This window comes from Natator depressus, chromosome 16 (genome assembly GCF_965152275.1).
Source record: "Natator depressus isolate rNatDep1 chromosome 16, rNatDep2.hap1, whole genome shotgun sequence".
NCBI classification, from domain to species: Eukaryota; Metazoa; Chordata; order Testudines; family Cheloniidae; genus Natator; species Natator depressus.
In genome coordinates, this window is record NC_134249.1 from 8,902,354 (window position 1) to 8,926,373 (window position 24,020).

At 51.9% G+C, this 24,020-nt stretch overlaps 1 protein-coding gene across 2 annotated transcripts in view; it reads left to right on the plus strand.

The window, feature by feature from the left end:
- STXBP1 (syntaxin binding protein 1) overlaps positions 1 to 24,020 on the plus strand; it is a 67,311-nt gene that overhangs the window by 12,789 nt on the left and 30,502 nt on the right. For both annotated transcript variants that reach the window (XM_074973802.1, XM_074973803.1), the window contains exons 2-6: positions 16,097 to 16,146; positions 16,757 to 16,838; positions 19,796 to 19,872; positions 21,636 to 21,714; positions 23,915 to 24,018. In XM_074973802.1, the coding sequence (XP_074829903.1) occupies positions 16,097 to 16,146; positions 16,757 to 16,838; positions 19,796 to 19,872; positions 21,636 to 21,714; positions 23,915 to 24,018 (392 nt within the window). The remainder of the gene's footprint in view (positions 1 to 16,096; positions 16,147 to 16,756; positions 16,839 to 19,795; positions 19,873 to 21,635; positions 21,715 to 23,914; positions 24,019 to 24,020) is intronic.

The following is a 24,020-nucleotide window of genomic DNA, read 5'->3' on the forward strand; positions in this document are numbered from 1 at the left end:
GTCCCTCTAATCTGGCATCCCGCCCGTGAGTCAATGGGCATCAAGCTGTGGTCAGGACTTGCTCGCTAAGTGCCAGAAACAACACCCCCCCCACCCCACCCCACCCCACCCCACCCCACCCCAAGAGCATTGGTTATGTTGGACATCAGGATTGCTAGGGAGACTGAAGCACTTGAGCACTGGCCTTCTGCCTCTAAGGTACCAGAGACATGGGTATTTGAAACAAATCTCATGCTTCAGGGTATAGTTTGTGGGGTCAGGAAGGGTTTCCAGCCTCCTCTCTACAGAAGATTCCACAATTGCCCTGAAGAATGCCGATGGATTCTTTGCCTTCCTCTGAAGCAGACACTGGGCTTCAGAAATCCTCTGCTCGTATTGGCTGGCACCAGAGGCCATCGTAAATCTCAGTGGGCTGATCTGGTGCAGCAGGGGCAGTGCTAGCTCTGCCCCACAAAGGACAAGGAGTAAATAAATCTGAACAAAATCGCCTCAGCCCAAACCTGTGAGCTGCTTTCGGCCGTTTGTATAACAGACTAGCTCTGCTTGGGCAAGTCATGGCACCTCTGTGCCTCAGTTTCCCCACCTGTACAACAGGGATAATGGTACTGAACTCCTTGGTAACGCGCTTTGAGATCAGTGGATGGAAAGTGCTATAGATGAGCTAGGCATTGTTATTGTTGTTGTTATTCTAGACGCAGGGTATGAGCTTGGGCAGCGGCTCTGGTGCCGTGGACTGCATAAAGCAAAAAGGTGCATTCCATCAGGGACCATGCAGCAGCCAGGGGAGGGCACTGAACAGCTCAGCAGCCCTTCCAGAGCTCAAAGGCGCACTTTTAACAGCTCCCTTAACTAAGGAACTGGTGGACAGCAAAGGCAATTTATGGGGCCTGCCCTAAACCTCTGACCAAGAGCTCTCACTGGGCAGGAGATGTAGCACTGGATCTGATGGAACTGCGGGCAGACGTCACTCAGAAGGCTCACGGCAGATCTTTGAAGCCCAGGATCAAACAGACTGCAGCTTGCTGCAGAGCTGGGGGTGGTGGAGGAGGAGGAAACTGACTGCAGGGTACTGAGGCTGGCAGTTAACCTGCCAGAGACAGCCGCCCGTCCACAGCCTGCAGGGCCTGGGGCAGGTTGGCAGTGGGGACCTGCGTGGCTGCAGTGAGAGGACTCTGCTGGGGCTGCAAAGCCAGAATCCCTCACCCGGCCAGCTTGTTCTCTCCAAACCTGTGTGTTCAGGGGGCTGCTCTTGCCGACCCTAGAGCGCCACTGACAAAAGGAGGGTCAAAATGGCTCCTGCCAGGCAGTGCCGAGCCAGAGGATAAGGAGTGCCAGCAATCCCCGTCTCCAGCACCCTCCCACCAACCAGCTCCAAACACGGCGATGCACCTTAGCCCTTGGAAGGAGCAGGGTGGGCTGCTGACGAGCAAGTCCCAGCAATACCCCAGCAGCAGCCAGGGGTGTAGCGGCTTTGGCATCCCCAGGCCTGGGTACTATCGCTGTGGGCATGTGGGAGCCAGAAGCCCTTGCACACAGGACCTGGCAGCTACTCTGCTGCTGGCACTGCATTCTCCGCTCTGCTGGCTCTCATCTGTATCCCCGGTTCAAGGTCTGGCCTGTTTCCTCAGGCACCAGCTGTGAGAGCCGCTGCAGTCGGAGGAGAAAGGGGCTGCAGGCAGGGGTTGGTTTGGGTATGCAGAAATGGGCCTGGCCATAGGTGAGGTGCGTGGGACCCTGTCCTTTGCACAGGGTTCCTCAGAGCCTGAATCACTGCTAAGACAGTCTTGTGCCATCTCAGATCCCTTACCACCACTCCCCACGCCCTGGGCAGTGCCAGCATGTGGCAGCCCCTCAGTCCTGGTGCGATCTGCCAGCCCACCCCATGAGAAGATGCCCAGCTGCAGTGTGGCGGAGAGGGGGCTCTTGGAGGGGAAAGACGCTGCTGACTCCATCTGCAGGATGGGCGAGGCCTCTGCCCACACAGCTAGAGCCCAGCCATCAGCCAGACGCCTGCTCCGGGAGCCACTGCAATGCCAGGGAAAAATACTGCAGCCCAGTGCTACAGCAGCAGCAGCTGCTCTGTGAGAGGGAGAAGAGAGTCACAGCTGGAGGCCGGCCCTTTGAAGAACAGGATCATCCTCGCGCCCCAGCAATATTAGGGCCAGCGATGGGTCCTGGAGTAGTGAGTTTGGGTTCAGACCGGCCAAGCTCCTTGGCACCCAGGGGAAGAGAGGGAGCGGGGAAGGAGATGAGATGTCCCCTTTTAGATGAGCCACAATCCCTGCTTTCTCTCACATGCACAGAGACTGGATCCAAGCCGATTTCCAGCCTCCTGCCTCAGACACATCTGCCCTTTGTGCTTCCCAGCAGCACGCACAATGCTACCGGGGGCAGAGAAATGGTGGTGGGAAGGGATGACTCAGCTTGGTGCCGGGAGGGGGCGTTATTGTTTCTGGACCAGAGGGAGATGGCATGTGTGATGGGGGAAGACATTTCTCCCCTGGCAGTTTGTATAAGGCTGGATTTATCTGGAACCCATTGAAGAAGGAAATCCCCTTTGCCCCCAGGTCAGGCCAGATTTGTACAGGTATTCAGGTGGCTAATACCTAGTGGGATGTTCACAAATGCCCAGTGCTTATCTAGGCACCTATATACACCTTTAAAAGTCTGGCCCTAAGGGACTTGGTCAAGGTCACACAGAGTCTGTGGCAGAACAGGAACTTGAACCTGGCTCTCCCAAACCCAGGCTAGTACCCTAACCCCAGGACTATCCTACGTCTCTGTAAACCCAACAAAGATCTGAATAAAAGGTGGTTGCAAATATATATTTGAACTGATTAGTCTGATCTTCAGACAGGATGTGGCCGTATCCCGAGCAGAAGCCATGGAGCGATAGTTAATTCACCTCCTTGGAAACCCCGGATCATGGCCTCCTAAGCATCCGTTTGCCTAGAAATCTGGAAAACCTCACCGTCTTTCTCTGCTTTCACCTCAGCCATTCTGCTAGCTGGAGTTGCAAACAGTATGGCCAGGGGGTCACCTGGAAACCATCCTTTCCTCACAGGTCAGGTGCAGGAGAAACAGTTTGTGGTCTTAGCTTCAACATGCTGTCCCAATGCCCAAGCCCAAGGGGTTTCTCCTAGACAGCAACTCCCCTGCTTCTAGAGTGGGCATGGGTCACAGCTATTACCGTCCCTCCTGCTGAGGCAGCCCCCAGCCCCACGACTGGGTTGGCTGGAAAATCCTTGCAGCAAAACCAGGTGCCTGAGATGGATTCTCCGAGCCTAGCTCCATGGTTCTGGTTCGCAGAGATTTCTGTGAACTTTTTCTCCACTTTGGGCCCACCGGGGCAGAGGTTGCACCCCCTTGAATCTTGGGTGTGAAGGAGATGGAAAACTCCAGGAGGGACCCAGCTGAGAAGGCAGAGACTCCCCACCTTGGGTATGCTTCCGCCTCCTGCTCTAGATCTCTCTCTGCCCTCCAGACCTGGCCTCACTCACAATCCAGACCTGCAGGCTCGCTCAGCACCCCAGAAAGCCATGCCGCCCTGACCCGAGTTCTAGTTCCATAACGAACCCGCCCATGCTGGGGGCGCCCAGAGAAACCTGTTACAGCTTGATCTCTGGCTAGCTCCTTTTTAACCCTCACCCAGCCATTGACCCTGCCCAATGCGGCAAAGGTAGTTACACCTGCACCAGTGCAGAGCATGGCCCCTGATACTCACATCCTTGCTCCTTAGCAAAGAGCCAGCTATGAGCACGAAGGGTCCCTTTCCCCAGCTGCACAGCCCTTTGTTATCATCCACCCCGGCAGGGTAGCTGAGCTTGCTTGCTGCTAGCAGCGCATCTAACAGTTCTGCACTTCCTGGTCCCCAGCAGCATCTGATCCTCCCCCGCGGAAACAGATTGAAGCCGGTTTCCTCTTTGCTATTCAAGGGACAGAGCCACCCAGGAGCCAGAGGCCTAACATGCAGAACTAGGGAATCCTCTCCCCTCACACAGAGCACTGTAGCAAGGCGAGACCCACCACTGTGGCACCTCCTGCTGGTTACACTGGGAATTAGCTCTTCCAGCTCCAGAGCGCCTGCTGCTGGCCAGTCTCTCTCCTGCTGTCACTACTTGTCTTACCACTGGCATCAGTGTAGGCCCCTTGTCCCCCCTGGCCTGCAGTGCCCCTTCTCTGGAGTACTCCCCCACAGCAGTGCCCCCACACTCAGGGGTCCTCCCAGGGAACCCCAATCCCACCTCACCATACCAACCCACTGCCAGTCTTCATCTAGCCCCATCCCTCAGGGGCAAACTGCAGTCTGAACTGGCCACTCATCATCAGCAAGGGGGTTAAACCAGCTGCCTCTTCCTTCCTTGGCTGCTTCCCGCAGCCCCCTCAGGTCTTGAAAGCGAAAGCGAAAGCGAAAGCAAAGCCTGCCCCTGCCCCTGCCCCTGCCCCTGCCCCTGCCCCTGCCCCTGCCCCTGCCCCTGCCCCTGCCCCTGCCCCTGCCCCTGCCCCTGCCCCTGCCCCTGCCCCTGCCCCTGCCCCTGCCCCTGCCCCTGCCCCTGCCCCTGCCCCTGCCCCTGCCCCTGCCCCTGCCCAGCTGGAGAGAGACTACCTACCTTCTGGCCCTGCAGCCCTTTTATAGGGCCCAGCCTGGCCCTGATTGGCTGCCTCCCAGCCTTCTCTGATTGGCTCTCAGCCCCAGCCCTTCCCAAGGGCTGGCTTTTAACCCCTTCTGAGCCAGAGCAGGGTGACCATCCCGCTACAAGCACCCACTGCATCTTATCCAGCCCTGCTTATATGCAAATACTATTGAAGCCATATAGCAGAGCGCAAGGAGCGTGAGACCAGGACAGAGGAGACCAGGGTTTATTCCTAGGTCTGCCACTCCTCTGCTGGGCAAGTCACATTACCGCTCTGTGCCTCAGTTTCCCCATCTGTAAAATAGTGATAGTGCCCCCCCCCTTTGCAAAGCGCTCTGGGATCTACTGAGGGCAGGAGCTAGGTATTGTTATTGTTGTTCCCAGGATGTGTTCAGTTTTTATTATTGTCAGCTTCATGGTAGGACCTGTCCCCCTCTCACACTTGGATCAGGTGTATTAGGGTGGGGTGGGTCATGATAAGCATACCAAATATTTGGCTTTTGACACAGTTCATCAGGCTTTTTAACATCGAGTGCCTTTAACTGCATTTGAAGCGGTTTATGCCGTGTGTGTGTGTAGCTTTGTAAACGGCATTGTTATTTCTGGGTTTGGTATTAAAGGGAAAGATCCAAAAATGAATGGGACATAAATATATTGGAGGCGATGGCATGCGCTAGAAATGCTTGTCTGTGAACGTCTGTCCCCTGACTGGGACGTCACTCAAACTGCTGATTCCCCCCCTTCCCTCCCGTTTCACAATTCAACAGTTCTGATAGTCACAAGCCAGGGCAGGTGACTTTCCCCAAAGGCCACGGTCGCTTGGACATTACAGTGTTGGGAGGTCTGCATTGCAATGTGCTTCCCCCACCCCCCACCTCCTGCCCTCAAGGGCAGAGCTCCCCCTACACCTCCTTGGGAAGAGGCAGTGCTACACTCCAGTACGCTCTGACCTGCTGCACGCTCACCACCAGGTAATAAACAGCAAGTGCGTGTGAGAGGGAGGCGAACTGGGGTCTAGTACCATCTCTGCCTCTCACGCTGGGGACCAGGGGAAGGGCTTTTCTTGCCATAGAGGGATGGGTGAGGTGCAGAGAGTGTGAAGTACAGGGATAGCTCCCTCCCTGCTTATTACGCAGGAAGTCTCTAGCATTTATTTCGGCTAATATATCAAACCGTAGCGTGCCGTCCCCTACACAGCCCAGATTCCCACCTGCCCTGGGCAGGAAAGCCCTTTGCAGGAGCTCAGTGTTATTCAACGGAAGGCACCCTGCTGGGGATGGACTTTGACGGGTCCCAGGGCTGTAAAACATACCTCACCGCTGTGCTAACAGGGAAAGAGAGCCCCTATCCCTTTCCCACTGCAGAGAGATCAGAGGCCGAGATTTGCCCATCCAGACTATGCGAGGAGCTCGGGAAGCAAGAGCATAGCAGCCTGGCCCCAAGGGGAGGCATCTTTAGCTTAGTCCCTGGTGCAGTTCTGTCTCCACCACGTTGTTTAATGCGTGCCTAGATCCAGCCTTTAACATTTAGGAGGGAGAATGGGCTCTAACCCACCCTGCCCAGTGCCCATCACAGGGTACAGCTATCAGTGCCCGACTCCCCCAGGGAAGGGGACATCTCCAGGTGACTCTGGGGAAGGCGCTTGTCGTACATGGACCATAGAGCCCGCTGCCTGAGTGACTAGACCTAAGGAGATGTTCCCAGCTGTGCTCTGCAGCAGCACAGACAGCCAGAGCTTGCCCAGCGGGCTTTCCTGTGAGACTGAGCTGCAATGGCTGATCCAGTGGATAAAGGCGGGTGGGGACCCATCCAGAGCTAAGGGTCCTCCTGAGAAGCCCTCCCACTGAGGCACTTCCATCTCCAAAGTCTTTTGTAACCCGAGCCTTAAAAAGTAAATAATCTACTGAGGATAGTCCTGATGAAATCTGCTGAACTGAGAGCCCTGGAGACCAGAGAGTGCTCTGCTTCTCCACAGGAAAAGATACATCACAGGTAACACACCGGCTAATACAGCTACAGCACGGGTAACACACTGGCTAAGTGTCATGACCGATGGCTGGTCCACATGGAGGATGGCCTGCTACTGCTACCAGCTGATGGAGTTACTCCTTGAGCTCAAGTGGCAGAAGCCTGTACTGTGGTACTGAAGGTCCGGGATTTTATCCCTTGTGGAAGAGCATACTCACGGCTGGTGCCCCTCCTCCTGGCTGTGCGCGGCATAGCAGCTGCTCTTTCCATTCTAGCGCCCCCACTGATGGTTGCTGTCATCCCACGGTAGTCTGCCTCTTCTAGGGACTCAGCCCTCCAGCCAAGCTGTGATTTAGTTCCACCCCTTCCAAGGTCACAAAGTCCAAAACATGCGTCCAACGTCCCTACCTCTGGTCTTTGGCCCCAACTCTGGGCCCCATGGCCATTTTACCCCTTTGGTCAGAGTGTTCAGTGGTCCTTATCCCGCTCTCTGGCCCCATGTAGGGGAACCCAGGCCCTCCCACTACACTAGGTCTCAGTCCAGCAGCCACAGTCTGCTCTGCCAGTATCCTTGCTGCCACCTCCCCGGACCTCTTCCTACCCCAGCCTGACAGCAGGCCTCACCCGCAGCCTCTATAGTTCAGCCTTCTCTCAGGGCCCGGGCTCTTCCCTGGAATCCCCCAGTAAATCCCAAGGCAAAGGTACAAACTCTACCCAACTTCAGCCCTCCTCCGGCTTGACCTTTCATCCCTCTTACGTTTCCCTCGTTGTCCTCCACTGAACACCTCCCACGGCTCTCTCCCCGGAAGTCCAGGTCCTGGCCTTTTATCAGAGCTCTCCCCTAGCCTTCTGTATACAGGAGCAGATCCCAGGGCCAACTCTCCCCTAGACATCCTCCTTCACCCTCCCAGTCTCTCCACTCTCTAGTCAGGTTGCTCCCTGGAGTCCCCTTTTGCTTTGTACCAACCACCCAGCTCCTCCTCAGCTGGGTTCAGCCTTAATTGGGCCTGGCCCAGCCGCCAAGTGCAGCCAGGTGAGCAAATTGGCCTCGCTTACTCCCATTAACTCTTTCAGAAACAGGATGGCGTGTACCGGGGATTGTCATAGGTGCACATCAAAAGGGTGAGGCGGTTATTCAGCCACCTGGCCCAGGCAGCTCTGGGCCTCCTTGCTTCGGCTGCCCACTAGGGCCACATTTTCAGTGATGTGGACACTTGCCCACTAGAGACTGAATGGGGAGAGCTAATTTACTGCATGTAAGCCACCAGGCAGTCACTAGATGGGGGTAACTTTCAGTCACTGCAAACAAGATCTGGGTTTGAACCTGGGGCCCAGGGGAGTCCCTGGAGATGTCATAACAAATTGTTAGCCCCTGTCAATGGGGCAGAAATACGTCTCTGGGCTGGCCAGGTCTCCTGATCCAGGTGCTTGGTTTGGAAGGCCCCGTCTCACTAGTTGGACATGACCCCTAGAAGATGGTGTGATGCTTACACAAATTCCCCCTAGCCTCTACCCCCTCACAAAAAAGCCAGGCGGCCTGGGGTATAGAGTCCCCATGACTTCTGGGATCAGAGCTTTCCCAGGCCAGCCCACAGGCAGAAAAGGCTTCTGAAGAGACAAGCAGATAGTGAATGCATCCAGCCTACATTTAAGTCCACTAATTAGGGGAAGCCAATTTTTACTGCAGGCCTTCTATCAGCAGAGGGAAATTCCACAGAGAGCCTGTAGGCTTTACTTCATGGCGGTTTCATTCACCGCCTTGGGACCTTGGATTGACACGGAACATGTCTCATAAGTACAGTACCTTTTCCTGTCTCCATGTAGTAATTAGTGAACATCTCTCCATCTTGGACCCCCATGACAACAGTATCTGAGCACCTCACAACCCCAGGGAGGTAGGGCAAGGCTATTGTCCCCATTGTACAGATGGGGAACTGAGGCACAGATAGGCTAAGAGACAAACTGAAGGTGACACAGGATGTCTGTGGCAGAGCAGCGACTTGTACCCACATCTCCCAAGTCCCAGGTTAGCACCCTAGCCACTAGATCATGCTGCTGTCCTCTTCTCCAGAATGGCATGAATCCACATGACTCTGTTCAGGGCTAAGCCCAATGCCGGAATAGCCGGGGATGGAAAGGAATCCAGGCTGCTGATGCAGTGACAGAGCTGGGTGTGTGGATCCATTGTGGGGGCAGCAGGATATACTGCAAGACAGGACTTAGGCACATGGGCAGGTGTCTGTGTGACTTGAACAATTTATGACCGTGCTATGTCTGGCATTACCCAAAGCACTGAATTCCGTGCTTTCCCAAGCGCTAACAGCCACCAAACTTATTGTTTCAGAAGTCCTATCAAATCGACTATTGCAGCCTGCAGCACTGGGATCTTGGCATCAGTAAAGCCAGCACTTCCTATTGCTTTATTGCTGTGAATGCATATAAAACATGGTCATAATTCATTAAAAACGGGCTTTATTTGCCATACCATTGTCATTCCATGCAGTGTTTTACAGCATGAATACTACAGCTGCGGCGGGGAGTTGTGGAATATTTTTACAGATGTCTGTGATTCTAGCCTTCCACTTATATAGCACCGGAAAGCCAAAGCACCTCAAAAGCAGGGATGATCTATTGGGACCACTACCTAAAACCAAGCAGCTGTTTAGCCGGTCACAGTAACACTGCAGGGCACAAAGTGAAAGATTCTCTTTTATACCTGAAATTGGATGGGGAGGTTAGGGTTTATTGACGTGAGTGCCAAAACTCCCATAGATTTCAAGGGTGCAGGGAGGTAGAAGCTATACGACAGATTTGGAGAGTCTTCTTGTTCTGGGCCTCTGTTTTCTGTCTCATATGAAATAAGGCACCTCCAGTAGCTAAGTGCCCCCCTGACTCAGAGGGGAGAGGCCCAAAGCTGGGTGACTGCCAGATTTTCCATTTCGTGGGAAATTCCATGAGTTTGAAAGAAATTCAATTCCAAAATGTAAGGAAAGAAAATAAAAAATTGGAATTTCCTGTGAAATTAAATTCTGAAAAAAGAAATAATCTTGGCTTGATTGAGATGTTTCCATAAAATCAAAATGTTTTGTCCCAATTTCTACTTTTAAAAAAATATGATATAATGTTAAGGATTGAAACAAAAAGTCATTTCAAAATGGAAAATTGGAATGTTCCACCCGGAAAAGGTCGAAATGTTTGGAACGTTCCGTTCTGATTTTTTTTAAAATGAAATTTGATCCAAACGGGCGTTTCTGTAACGTTTCATTTTAACGTGAATCAGCATTTTCCAACGTAATAAAACTTTCATCAGAAAATTTTCAGCCAGCTCTAAAGAGAGCCCCCTCTGCCCCATGCTGGTGCCCTCTGGTTAACGCCCATCTGCATGCCAACCTCGCTGAGCTGGTCTGCTGGAGCCATGTCTCACCTATCCTAGAAACAGCTGTTCTTCATTATATAGATCCGTAGGGCTAAATTGTGGCGTTGAGGCCACGTTCCAACCCAGAACTGGGTACATTCCAGATAGTGAGTGAGTGAATGGCACATATAGTTTGCAAACTGTAGAAGAAAGGGAAGAAAGGCCAGTGTAAGCCATGACTATGCCATTTATATGTTAAAAAAAATTACTTTTATCTAGGACGGTCTTGTGGTGTTGTTCCCCCCCCGCGCTCCTTCTCCCAGAAAATGGACAGAATTCCTTATTATCTGTAAAGCAGACCATTTCCTGTGGTTCCTGATGGGCTTTAACCTGGTGCTTTTGTCTGGAACGTGTGCAGTATGTGCCCATAGGCTACCCACTGCCTGTTGACTCAAAATGAAAGCTAATAAATATATATATAAATCCAGAGGCCAAGGATTTCAAAATTGATTTTGGGTGTCAGTTTTTCAGAGGGCAGGTGATCAGCATTTTTAAAAACCAGGCCTCTTTAAGGTTTCTTGCATTGGGCACCCAAAATGACTAGTTACTATTGGTTCTGAGCTTTAGTTCTTTCTAGTCCTCATTTGGGGCTTGATCCGGCAACCAAATAAGCATGTGTGTAATTGACTCACGTGAGCAGTGTCATTGAGGTCAGTGGGTAAAATTGTTCACCGTATTAAGTATTTGCAGGGTCTGTCCCTTAGTGACAGACTTCTGCCCTGATTTTTTCATGTACCACGTTTAAAAAAAACCACACCACAGGATGCTGAGTTCTTTATTTAGTTTTCCCAGTCATCCCTCTGAGATTGCATGGGTTAGCAAAACCCTCTGGGAAGGAAAGGACAGAGAGAGGGAAATGACAAACCATAAGGCTTATGCTGCCTTTCCACCAATGTTGCACTTTAACTGTACTTTCTTTTGCTCTGGTTTAGCTGTACAGCTCAGCTGCGTATCCGAGTTCTGGGAGGAACTGATTGGACTGGGGGAGCTGCGGGAGAAGGGAAGTTTTTAGGATAGCAGGTGTTCTGGTTCCTACTAACATGCTAGCTAACTGTGGTGTAACCTTCTCTCGATCACTAGTCCACAGGGAGGATAAGATCTGCTAGTACCTGAAGGGATAACTTCTTTAGCCCACCTGGTAGCGGCTGGTGCTTTTGGTGCCAGGTTCTCTCCTGGCTGATGGTGGTGGGGCCTTGCTTTCACGGACGCATTGCTAAGAGCTGGAGAGAGCCTTTCTACTCAACCCCCTCCTTTGCTTCCAGGCATAATTTTCTTGAAATACGATGATTTGGGCTGAAACGTTTCATGCTTGGCCTCGGGCCAGAAGTGAAGAGGGTTTGGAGCTAAGTGCTGCTTCGGCAGAGTCCTATCTGAGAAATTGCCAGCAGCGAGGGGAGGAGGAGGCAGAGGATGAAGAGAAGAGGCAGGGGGCAGGGACTCTAGCATCTAAAAGTCAGAGTGGGGCCGTACAGCCATGACTAAAGTGAGGTAGCCTGGACAAGGTGGGACAGAAATCCAAGTGCATGGCCAAGAAAGACGAAAGCTGCTTCGCACAGGGCGTGAGGACAGACCCCCTGAGCCAAGCGGTCGGAAAGGCTGATTCTCAGCCTCAGTAGCCAAGAGTGTTTTGGGGAAGGTTAAAATGTCATCCCCCCGCCACCCGCCCCCCAAACCCTCTAGGTTAACCAGCTGTGAAAGGTCAAACCTTCTAGGCCACAGTCATCGAAGTTTTCCCTGCAGTTCTGCCCGGGATAGTGCCCACACATCATACCGCTGGGCTGCTGACTCTGCCCATCCACCCGTGAAAAGGTGATGCCAGGAAGGGTCACATGCCCCTCCCGAGACGCCTGGTTGGGGTGGGGCACATTTGGCAGGGAACCGCAGGGCTCTCCCAGGAACCATAACAGTGAAAGGAGCAGAACATGGGGCCACCGCTCCCAGGAGCCAGCGCCCCGCACTGGCAGCTCCTCTGGCGCGGCCGCACCGGTACCGCCCCTGGCCCTGTCCTCCGGCCAGGCTGTATAGACCTAACCCCAGACAGGAGACGCAGCTGCGTGGAAGGGCTGGGAGTGGTACAGCTGCCCGGAGGAGCTGCCGGCCTGGGGCTGCCTGGCGGCCCCACGTTCTGCTCCTTTCACTGCTGCGGTTCCCGGTGCAGCAGGAGGACAGAGTCCGTCCCCCCCGCCCCCCACAGGTAATATGGGACGGGGAGAGCGTGGGACCCCCGGGCTGGGGCAGGGAGTCACACGGAGGAGTCATGTGGTGTGTGGGAGGGTCACACAGGGAGGTCATGTGCCCCCCTTTAGCTGGTGCCCCCTTTATGTCCCTCCCATGAGTCGCGCTGCTCTTGTGGTGCACTGGGCCTCGTTCTCCTGGCTGCAAGAGGAGCAGACGGGGGAGATCCTAGCACGCTCCACTGCGCACCATGCAGCAGCTGCTATGCAAAGGACCATGCATGTTCATGGCTGTTTGCACTGTGGTGTGGGGGTACCTCTGCTTCTCAGCCCATGCTCTGGCCACCCTGAACGAGGGTATCCGTGAGGTGTGCTTCTGGACCCGATGACCAGACTCTTTGGCTCTGAGCTCCATCCCTTCCGTGGAACTCTCCGAGACACTTGGTGGATACACCTCTTACTGGCAGCAGCAGGAGGGCAGTGGCTGGGAGGTGGGTCTAACAGACTTTTTGGAAAGCTGGGGAGGCACAAAGAGGGAGTGTGGCTAGAGCAGGTCAGAAGACTGCCCAGGCAGGGGGGCGCTGGAGTAGATTGGACTGGAGAGGAGTCCCATCCGGTCATAGACTGGACAAGGTTATTTAGTCCGTTCTCAAGGATGGTTCTCTCAGTATGTCTCATCCAGCCTCAACTGACTCGCTTCCACCTCTTCTGTTGGGGGAGAGGATAAAGCCCAAGAGGTCTCACTGGTGGTATATTCCCTGAACCCAAACTTGTGTGTAAAGTTATTGCCCCTTGGAGCACCCTGAACAATTCCTCTCTGTCCCCAGCCTTTATACGCCCGCTAGAGCCCATCCCTCTCAATCACCATTAAGGTCACAGGCGATAAAGAAAAATTCATGGAAACCCGTGACCTGTCCTTGACTTTTTCAGCCCGCGGCGGCCGGGAGATCTGGGGTATCTCCCCACCCACCCCACAGCAGTTTGGAGCTCAGGGGCTCTGCCGCTCAGGCAATGGGGGTACCCCACAGCTCCCGACTGCCCACTGCGGGCTGAAGTCACAGAGGTCTCTGGACGTCATGGATTCCGTGACTTCCGCGACCTCTGTGACAAAATCGTGGTCTTATTCATCATCCACTCACGCGCTCTCTGTGTGACCGTAACAGGTGCGCAAAGGCAAGTCAGGCCCTGTGGCTAAGGTAGAACCCAGAGCAACCTGGGATGGGACGTGCCGGGAAAGTCCATTGCTGCTGACCCGCCTTAGCCTTAGAGCTTGGACTAGTGGTGGGAGCCCAGGCGAGGCAGATGCTCCAAGGGTGAAAGTGGAGTGAGCCTGGCGTGTGAGGGCCCATGTGATGTTGTTGCCTCTGGTTGCGTAAGACAGACCTAAATGGGAGGTGAAATGCGATTGCCAAGGATTATAAGGGAATGGCTCAAGCTGCTTGGTTCTTGTTTCTAAAAGGGGCTCTAAATCCTTTGTTGTTTTCTTCGTGTGTTGGATTAGAAAGCTCCAGTCGAGCGGGGTGGGTGAGCAGCGCCCAGGCCTGCCTACTTGGAGGCTTTTGCTGCTCGAGTGTTTGCACAGAGCAGGCCTTCAGCTGCAGGAAGCTGGGTTCGAAGCCTGTCTGCATGGTTTAAAAGGGAAAAGAGGGCAAGGGTAACAGGGAAATCCAGTGCCTGAAGAATAATGGAGGGTGGAAACTCATCTGGCCACCTGCCCTCGAGGCCTGTGAAATCTCAATCCCCGGAAGAGCCCCTCTTTGCCGAGCAACCACTTCCCACAATGGCAGAATTTTAGCAGCCCTTTTGGCTACTACCGTTACCAGATTTTACTGTGTTTAGGTGAGTTCTTTCAGGTGATCAGGGCAGATTTGGGGTATGTGACAGGGACCCCCCCCCCCCCCCCAGGACTGACACCAGGATAACTTCGGTTGTCCTCCTGATGTCACTATGAACTGGGCTATGAGCTTTCTGAAGGCTCTGGAATACCCAGTCTCACTTGGGACCTGCTCCAAAGCCCACTGAAGTCAATGGGCGTCTTTCCATTGGTTAGAAGGGACCGCAAGGGTCATGCTGTCTAACCCCCTGCCAAGATGTAGGATTTGTTGTGACGAAACCATCCAAGGCAGCTGGCTATCCAGCCTCCTCTTGGAAACCTCCAGTGGAGGAGTTTCCACAACCTCCCTAGGTGTCTGTGCCATTGTCCTACTGTTCTTATAGTTGGGAAGTTTTTCCTGAGATTTAATCTAGATCTGCTCTGCTGTAGTTTGAACCCACTGCCGCTTGTCCTGCCCTCTGGGGAAAGAGAGAACAACATTGTTTTTATGGCAGCCTTTCAAGTGTTTGAAGAAGGACCCGATCCAAAGCTCACAGTGAACTTCTGGGCATGACGCACAACCCATCCATTCTCACAGATCAAATCCCCGCAGCTACCCCGCTCCAGCCTTTCCCCGTACAGCCCCCGCGCTAATGGAATGGACACTCCCCTCTTGCTGGTCAGAAAAATTCAGACTACAGCTGGTCAGAAAAATTCAGACAAGACACTTTTTCTGGAAGGGGGGATGAATTTGCTGATTTGTCAGAATCAAAATGTGTCCTGGAGATGGTTTGATTTCGATGAAGTTCTGATGGAGCCCAGCCTGCCAGGGAGGTTTCCATTGGACACTGCCTGGTTTCCTGCCAGGTTACCTGCCTGGCTCCTCAGCAGCCCATCTGGCAGGCCAGGGAGCTGGCAGCTTGGCAAATCCCAATTCCCAAGCTCCAATGCGCACAGCTCCATGGCAGTCGGGTCTTCCATGTTCCCTGGCTCTGGGTGCGGCCCATCAGGTCAAAGTCAGGGAGAACAGGGCTCTGCAGCTTAGTGGACTACCTTGGAGCTGGGCTCTTCCAGCATCCACAGCTCCGGGGCTCCATTTCCTTTATGGGAGAATTTCAAACTTTTTTGTTTCGGTCCAAATCAGAACCAAACCCGATTTCGCAATATCAAAATCCTCCATGAAATGGGATGATCTTTCTCTGCCCAGCTCTACCTGAGACTGCAAAGCTGCTCAGGGTGGGGGGGACAGTGGTGTCTCTCTATTACAATAGTCCCCTATCCCTTTCCTCTCTCTCCTGCTGTCTCGGTCAGGCTGCTTGTCCTGCTGACTTGGCATGTCCTGCAGCAGCGTCTTTGTGTTCCCACAGTTTCGGAATAAATGACACTAGCGCTGTCCCCAGGAAAGGAGCACAACTCAAGTGCTACTCATCCGCCCCTTGGGCAGGATGGATGCAGATGCCCAGAGTGCGCGAACGGCCCCGATACAGGCTGCCTCTGGAATTGCCGTGAGCCATCTCTTACCCTTGTGACTGATCCCAGACACAGCAGTTAGAGGTCACAGCCTGGTTCAGAAGTGGTGGTAGCTCAGATGGTGTAAGAAAGTCTCCAGTAGGGAATTCACCCCGTCTTCCGGCCCTTCCGCTTGTCATTCACACAGACCCACCCACTGACAAGCAAATGCCATCCCCTTAGACACCACCTCTGGGTGGGGAGCACTTTAGAGGCAGTATCAGCCACTGACTAGAGCACTGGAGTAGGACTCAGGAGTCCTGGGTTCTATTCCCAACTCTGATACTAGCCTGCTGGATGACCTTGGGCATGTCCACTTCCATGCCTCAGTTTCCCCACCTGAAAATTGGGGATAATGGTACTGACCTCTTCTGTGAAGTGCTTTGAGATCTGTAGATGAAAAAGCTGAGTATTATTGTTATTATTATTCCCTGCATGCAAGCAGAGTATTGATCAGTAGTCGCAGTGCAGACCAACCTGGCGCTGTTGCGGCCAAGGAGGATGAAGCTAGGGGAGTAACAAGGGCCAGAGCCCAGGACCCTCGGAAAGCTGGTGTGAACCACCTTTTCTGTTCCTTTTGCAGAGATCATGCATGACGTCATCAGGAAGGTGAAGAAGAAGGGCGAGTGGAAGGTGAGTGGGGGACGACAGAGAGAGGTGGAAGGGGGCAGGCAGCAATATGGAGGAAGGGGTGGGCTTGGAAGCAGCCTGGGAGTTGCTGGCCCAGTGCAGGGCAATGCGGCACACTGGAGGGATGCTAAAATTGCCAAACACGATGAGTAACGTGTAGCACCAGCCCTGCTGGGGATTCTGCTCCGGCTCTGTGCATCCCTCCTTTCAGTGCTGGCCAGGGGGCTGCGCTGCAGTCAGTTTGACATATGAGGATGGGGAGTCCAAAAGAAAATGGCTGAGGAAAAGAATGACCCCTCTCCTGCCCCGTTTGCCAAACAAAGGCCAGGACTAGCAGAGGGTGCTGCAGGGCATGGCGGTGGGCCATTGGCAGAGGTCTGTGGCAACCCAGAGCTGGTGGTTAGAGCTCTAGGGGAAGCTGCATGGCGGCACTGAGATGCACTGGCAGAGCAGCATGGCAGAGGCCTGCGCGTGGGCCCCTTCGCTATGCCAGGCCCAGTCAGGGTCACTTTACTGTCCGACGCACCGAATTACACCAGGTGCATCCTAACGCCTGATCCCCCCATGGCTCAATGGCTGTGTTTCTGCTCACTCAGTCTCTCTCCTGCTCCAGGTGCTGGTGGTGGATCAGCTCAGCATGCGCATGCTCTCCTCCTGCTGTAAAATGACCGACATCATGACGGAGGGGATAACAAGTGAGTCCCGTGCCCCCTGACACTCCCTTTCTGCTCCTTAGATTCCAGCTTCACCACCAAAGTCGGCTGGCACTGGGAGGCAGGTGATCAGGAGGAGTTCGGAGACCAGCATCTTCCCATGGCAGCTTGCCTCACTCCATCCATTGCTCCCATTTTATTCTGAATCAGCTGCAGTACTTCAATCTGTCCGTCTCTCCTGGACAGGGCTTTGCCACTGGGCCTACGTCTCTCTCTTAGCCCCAGTCACACTGAAAATGTTCGCATACAGCTTCGAGCTTCATTTCTTCCCCAGATGGCCACTATGCCCCTGAATAGATACACTGGGCTGACTATGCCAGTGTGACCCCTTAAACCCAGGAGGCAAATGGACTGTGAGTCTCTCTCCCACGGAGCTATTGTTACTAAGGATATTTGTATGGCAATATTGCCGTCATTCCCACAGGGAGCTGCAGTATTCCGTGGTAACCCACTCGGTTGTATGTCAAAGTCTCAGTGTTTGTGATGAGATTTTTCACACACTTCCCTGAATGACTCACCCGGCTGGGATAGCACGAGGAGCTTGTCTCTTGGTGGTATTTCAGTCCCTGGTTGCTGGAAATACCACACATAGACCTGACGTCATTGTACTTCAGCCCCATAAATAGCTCTCGGTGGAATTTAAAAAGCCAGCAGAAAAAAATGTAAAACACAGCTATGGAGCCATTTAGTTGACTGGCGTTTGACCGAAGGATGCTGGTTTTTATGGCATTTGCCCCAGCACACAGCGCTATTGCAACATGACAAACATTGGCTCTGGGGCCTGATTTTCCTCTCCCAGCAAGTTTACACCAGGGGTAACTCCACTGACTTCAGCCTGGGTGGCTCCTGATTTACACCAGGGCAAGTGAAAGCAGAACCAGAACTTCAGGGTGTGGGTGATGGCAAGAAGCTGTCGGAGCAAGGGGAACTCCCAGTAAAACAAAGATCCTGTTATGGGAGTGCCCCCAGAATAGCGACCAGAGAAGGCTCAGTACGTTCTGAACAGCACAGATTGTAAGCCGGTTGGTGCAGAGACTGCCCCTTCATTCTGTGTGTGTACAGTGCCTAGCGCAAAGAGGCTCTGACCTCTAGCAGAGGCTTCTAGGCAGGAGGGCAATGGAAATAATAATTGATAATAATGAAAGGCCAAATCCAATAGTCCTTACCGGGCCCATTGAGGCTAATGGAAATTTTGTCCAAGAAAGGACGAAGTAAGTTATGACCTTCAAGGTATACTGATAGATCCACCAGAGTTCCTGGGGGCTGTGGGGTGGGAAGCTCTAGATTGGGGGGGTAGTTTTTTGGGGGGGCTGCAAAAGTCTTCCAAGCAGATTCTTTCTGATGTGTTGTGAAGTCTGACCATGGCTTGTTTTGATCTTGACAGAGTCATAGAAATGTAGGGTTGGAAGGGACCTTGAGAAGTCATCTAGTCCGGCCTCCTGTGCTCAGGCAGGACCAAGTAAACCTAGACCATCCCTGACAGGTGTTTGTCCAGCCTGTTCTTAAAACCCTCCAATGGTGGGGATTCCACAACCTCCCTTGGAAGCCTGTTCCTGAGCATAACTATCATTATCGTTAGAAAGGTTTTCCTAATATCTAACCTAAATCTCTCTTGCTTCAGATTAAGCCCATTACTGCTTGTCCTACCTTCACTTACAGGGCCTCATTCTCCTCCTGCACCACACTAGCTGCATCAGCATGCAACTCCAGATTTACACCAGCATGAGTGGGAGGAGAATCGGAACCAGATAGCAGTTGCCAGGGGCAATATATATCGGTCCTTGTAAATCCTCAGCTGGCGTAAATTGCCACAGTTCTACTGAAGTCAGTGGAGCTATGATAACCTACGGGGGTCTGTTCTACTGAAGTCATAGCTCCACTGACTTCAGTAGAACAGTTTCCATTTGTGACACGCGTGACAATTGCTGGACATCAAGAGGCAGGGCCAGGTGTCCAACATGTAAGTCTGGTTTGGGCTGCTCATCTGATTTGTACCCTACTGAGATGAACTGGTCATGTAATCTGCATGTCTGGGATCCATCTATCAAAACAAATTCTATATTTTGAATTAAGATCTGGCAACAGTATGCCTTGCGTTGAGGGCAGATAAAACACTTCAAAGATACTCTGAACAAAATTTGCACAAGAGGAACATTTCTTACTCGAACTTCGAGCAGCTGGTGACTAACCCCATTGCATGGTGCCACACCGTAAGAGTGGTTGGCCACAACTTCAAGAAGAACCATCTTGAACAGCTGGAAGCCCAGCACCACATACACAAACAACGTGCAGGCCAATCAACACAACCAGTTGACCTTCCCTGGATAAGGATGAGGTTCCTTGGGGGAAGCTGGTACATCTGCCTCTGGCACAGTCTTGTGCATGAACGGAAGATTCCACTCTCCAGAGCATCTTTCACAAGTATTAAGATTCAAGGGCAATAGTAATAAATACATTTTAAAGGATGGAAAGAGCTATCACAAAAAAATCAACCCTTAAAAAAAAAGGGTTCTCCAGGCCAGGTCCCAAACCCTACAGTATCCCAGCTGTGATGTTCTGAGCGGTTCCTGTACATCCTGAATTCAACAGTTGTGCTTTAAGGGGAGTGGCTGTCTTGCAGAATGGAGCAATAAGCACCGTTGCCTCTGGAGTTTACTGTCCCTTTGATCCTCCCCTTGGGGGCGCTGTAGCAGCAAGCTAACGGCTGGGAACCTTTTCTATTTGGGTGTTGGGAGGTTGGTGGAATCACAGCTCTTCTGCCATTGGGACTTGCCGTGTTGGTTAGACATGACCAAAACCCAATTATTAGATAAGAGACTCCAGGTCACAGCGGTATAGATCTATACACAATATCTAGCTATATACAATGAAAATAGGAAGCCTATCTCCTGTCACCTGCTGTACCAATCCCCTGTGCATTGGTTGTGTTTCTTGTGCAGTTGTGGAAGACATCAACAAGCGCCGAGAGCCGCTCCCCACCTTGGAGGCCGTGTACCTCATCACCCCATCTGATAAGGTGAAACTCCAGCATGGGAGTGTCTTGTACCAGGGTCTGGCGAAAGCTAATCATGTTTGGTTGTAGCATCTGTGCCGAAGGGGTATTTGTCAGTGCCAGGACAAGAATGGATGGCAGTGCCCTATAAGGCACTTACAGGCATCAGCAATGATCCTTAGAGCTGTGCAGAGGAAGGACATTCAGTTTCACAAAAGATTTCAGGATTTTATTGGTTTTTTGGTTTTTTTTGTTTTTTTCATTCCAATTTGGAACAAAGCCCCAAAATACCACAATGCTCCGCGAAAGAAAATTCTGAGAAAAAAGTAGTTTTGGATTGATGGAAACATTTCATTTCAACAAACACATGTAGTACAATACAAACTAAAAAAAAACCCCTCAAACCAAAAAGTGGTTACACAATGAAAACCCCAAATATTTCAGTCTGAAAATGTCAAACCGGGACAATTCAACAGGTTTGGACTTTTTCCCCCCCAGGTTTTCTCCAAAACCGAAAATGTGATGAAATCAACATGATGTGGTGAAGCGTTTTAATTGGGGTGGGAAATGATTCCATCTGCATTTTCCCATCCAGCTCTAATGATCATCTTATAATCAAAATCATGCTGTACCAACTGAGTTGCTGTGGGTCAGTTTAACCTCATTTGGGGGAGGATCTGAAGCCTTTCTGGCTAATGTTAGAATAGAATATCACAGGGCTGGAAGGGACCTCAGGAGGTCATCTAGCCCAACCCCCTGCTCAAAGCAGGACCAATCCCCAATTTTTGCCCCAGATCCCTAAATGGCCCCCTCAAGGATTGAGCTCCCAACCCTGGGTTTAGCAGGCCAATGCTCAAACCACTGAGCTATCACATTGTCGTACATGAATATATTTTTCACTAGTAAGAGACAACTAGCAAAATTACAAGCATGTCCTATGGTGAAAGAGCTCTGCTCATGGTAGGTGGGTGAACCACTCAGCCGTGCCTTGCCCATGTCAGCTGGAACACCAGAGTCCTGAGCTTCATCCCAGCAGAATCCTGTCTGTGCACACGGAAATTCCCGATCCTATCACACCAATTGCCCCTCTAATCCAGTTTCCTGTATCTTATTACACACATAAATGTTAAATCCTTTATTTGAAACTTACGATGCTCTTTGCTTTAGTAATAGCAGTGCAGCAGAGTAAGGTAGGATTGCACTGGTAGGACTTCAGTCGTGGGAGCTTGCACATAGCAAGGGGCAGCCCAGGCCAGTTAGACTTCTAGCAGTGCCCAGCCGGAAACCGAGCACCGTGAGTTTTCTAACAGCAGTGCTGCGGGACTTCAGCAGTGTGCAATTTATCACAGCAGTGCCCAACCAGGGTGTCGAGCTGTGTGAGCTTCCTCTCAGATGCCTACTAGTGAGAACCAGTCCTCCCCTCCCCTTGTGTCTGTAAAGTGGCAAGGTCTGGGGTGGAGATTTTCAAAGCCAGCCAGGGGATTTGGCCATACAACTGCCGTCAGAATGAATTAATCTCAACCTAGATCCTTTATCTTAATGCTGCCCCAAAGTTCCTTGGCACTTCAGCTCCTGAACGCATTGGACTGAAATTTACAATAGAGATAGTGTAAATATCTGTCTCCTAAGCTAATGGGTCAGAGCCAGCTGATGATTCCCTAGCATGGCACGCATTGTGATTATTGAGACCAGCCAATGCACCATCTGGGTTAAGTGTCTAATGATGCTAATCCTGATTTCTGGTGTCCAGCCTCACGTGGGCTTTTTTTTTTCTTTTTTTCCTGTAGTCTGTCCATTCACTCATCAGTGACTTCAAGGATCCCCCAACTGCCAAGTACAGGGCTGCCCATGTCTTCTTCACTGACTGTAAGTATACTGCCTCCATCCCTCTCCCTGCATCTCTGATGTCTTGTAGTCTGGGCTCCTGCCACACTGTGACTTCCATAATGCAAAGGAGATGCAAGATCCTGGCAGGAAACAAGCAAGACTTGCATGTAGGAGATTTGTGGCAACCTTTGCCTGAGATTTGTAAAATGCCTCGAAGAAATCCTAGAAATCAAAGCTGGGAAAAGCTCTGTACGTGAATCCAACTCACCCCTCATCCAGTGCAAGGTTTTTCTCTCTCATATATGTGCAAATGCTGTGTCTAGTCTAAGCTAAATGACTCATGGAATGGAGCTTTCACCAGTTTCCGCGGGAAACAATTGCACTCTCTAATTAGGCCTTATGGTTAGGAAATCTTTCCTATGTTCAGCCTTCGCCCATATTCATCCCCTTGCTCTCATCCCCTCTCAAGGCCGGGGTTTCTGGAAGGGGATATTTCTCCCAAGAGCCCTCTTCTAGCTGTTCAGTGCACCAGGGGCTAAATGCACTCCAGATATGTAACACTACTGAAGTCAGTGGAGTTACACCAGTGATTAATTTAAGTCCCAAGAGCCTGGTTCTCTGTCTGTTACCCCACAATTACACTGGTGGGACTCCCTTGACTTCACTGGAGTCACATTTGCATAAAACTGGTGTAACAGGATGGTGCTTCATGGCCCACATGCTTAATGGCACTGCTGCATTTTTGAACAGGACACTGTGGGTCATATTCTGCTCTGTTATACTGGTGTAGATCTGGAGCAGCCCCCCTGATGTCAGTACCATGACTCTGACATTACACTGCGTCACCCTGGGGTGTCATTTCTTTGCACTATTTCAGAAGAGAAGCTGGCGGGGGGCATAGGTGAGTGGATTGCTGCTGAAGTTGTCCCCAGAGGCAAAGAGAACCCAGGTTGGAGCTAGTGCAGGGGACAGGAAATCGGTTTACAAAGGAGACTTTGAAGACCATGTGAGATTATCACCCAGTGAATAATTTCATAGCTGGGAAATTCAAACTGAGCAAACAGCATTAGATAAAATGGTCTCAAACCAGGGCGCGCCGTTGGTTTGGTGAGTGACTTTGGAATGGGCAGGAAAAGTTGAAAAGACTTCCTCTGCCCGTCTGCAGTATACCCAGCCACCTGCTCCCCAGAACAACCTCCCAAAGCATCAGCACTTCAGGCCTGATCCAAAGCCCACTGAAGTCAAAGGAAAGATTCCCATTGCTTCAGTGGGGTTTGGATCACTTCTTTTATTTGCTGCTGGTATTAACCTATGAGAGAGCATTGATTCCTTAAATAATGGGAATTCCTCCTCCCAACAGGTCATTCTAAGGATCCAGAGAAGGATGTTTCACTTCCCCTCTCCTCTTCAAATAACTGCTTTCCCATCTCTCCTCTTATCCTCTTTCCCTTCTCTGGGGTCTATCAAGGCAGGCCCTGTGGTTTTAGCTTAGTTCTGAGAAGTTCTGTTCCTCAGGGCCAGCTTGATAATTGACAAGGCCCCGAGGAAGGGTGCAGCCCCTAGCTGGCAGAGATTTGCTGCCCCGCCAGTCTGTTGTCTGTTTGGATTGCAAGTTCTTTGAAGAAGGGGCTGTCGCTCACTCTGTGTTTGTACTGCACCTAGCACAATAGGGCCCTGATCTCGACTGGGGCTTCCAGGCTCTACTGGGAGAACAATAGCCTAGCAGCATAAGTACAGACCAAAGAGGCAGGAGATCTGCAGTCCCTCCCCAGCTCTTCCTGTGCAATGATGGGCAAATCACGACCCCTCTCAGAGCCTATTTGCTTATCTGCCATACAGGGCTAAAATGCTACTGATCTGGCCATTCTCTTTGCCACGGTATCTTTGCACTTTACAGGGAGGCCGAATTCACTAACAATGTGCTTAAAGTGCTTTGTGATCCTGGGGTGGAAAGTGCTAGAGAAGTCATTATTAACGCTACGGCGCCCGCTGAGTGTGAGCGTGGTTCCTCACTGGTCTGGGGGTCCCCAAGGAGACAGGACAATAAGCACCAGCCTTAAGAGTGTTTTATGGGCACTGGAATGAGGCCATCCACCCCTCTCTGGATTTATCGGGGCCTTTCTCAGGATGGGTTTGATACTTGTGTGGGTGGCTTTGACCTTTCTTTTGGCCTTTGGGCATGAGGCACCCAAGGATTTAAAACCTCTGCTGAATGTTCTGGTTCTCCTTCTTTTCCCAGCCTGCCCCGATGCCCTGTTTAACGAACTGGTGAAATCTCGTGCGGCCAAAGTCATCAAGACCCTGACAGAAATCAACATAGCCTTCCTTCCCTACGAGTCCCAGGT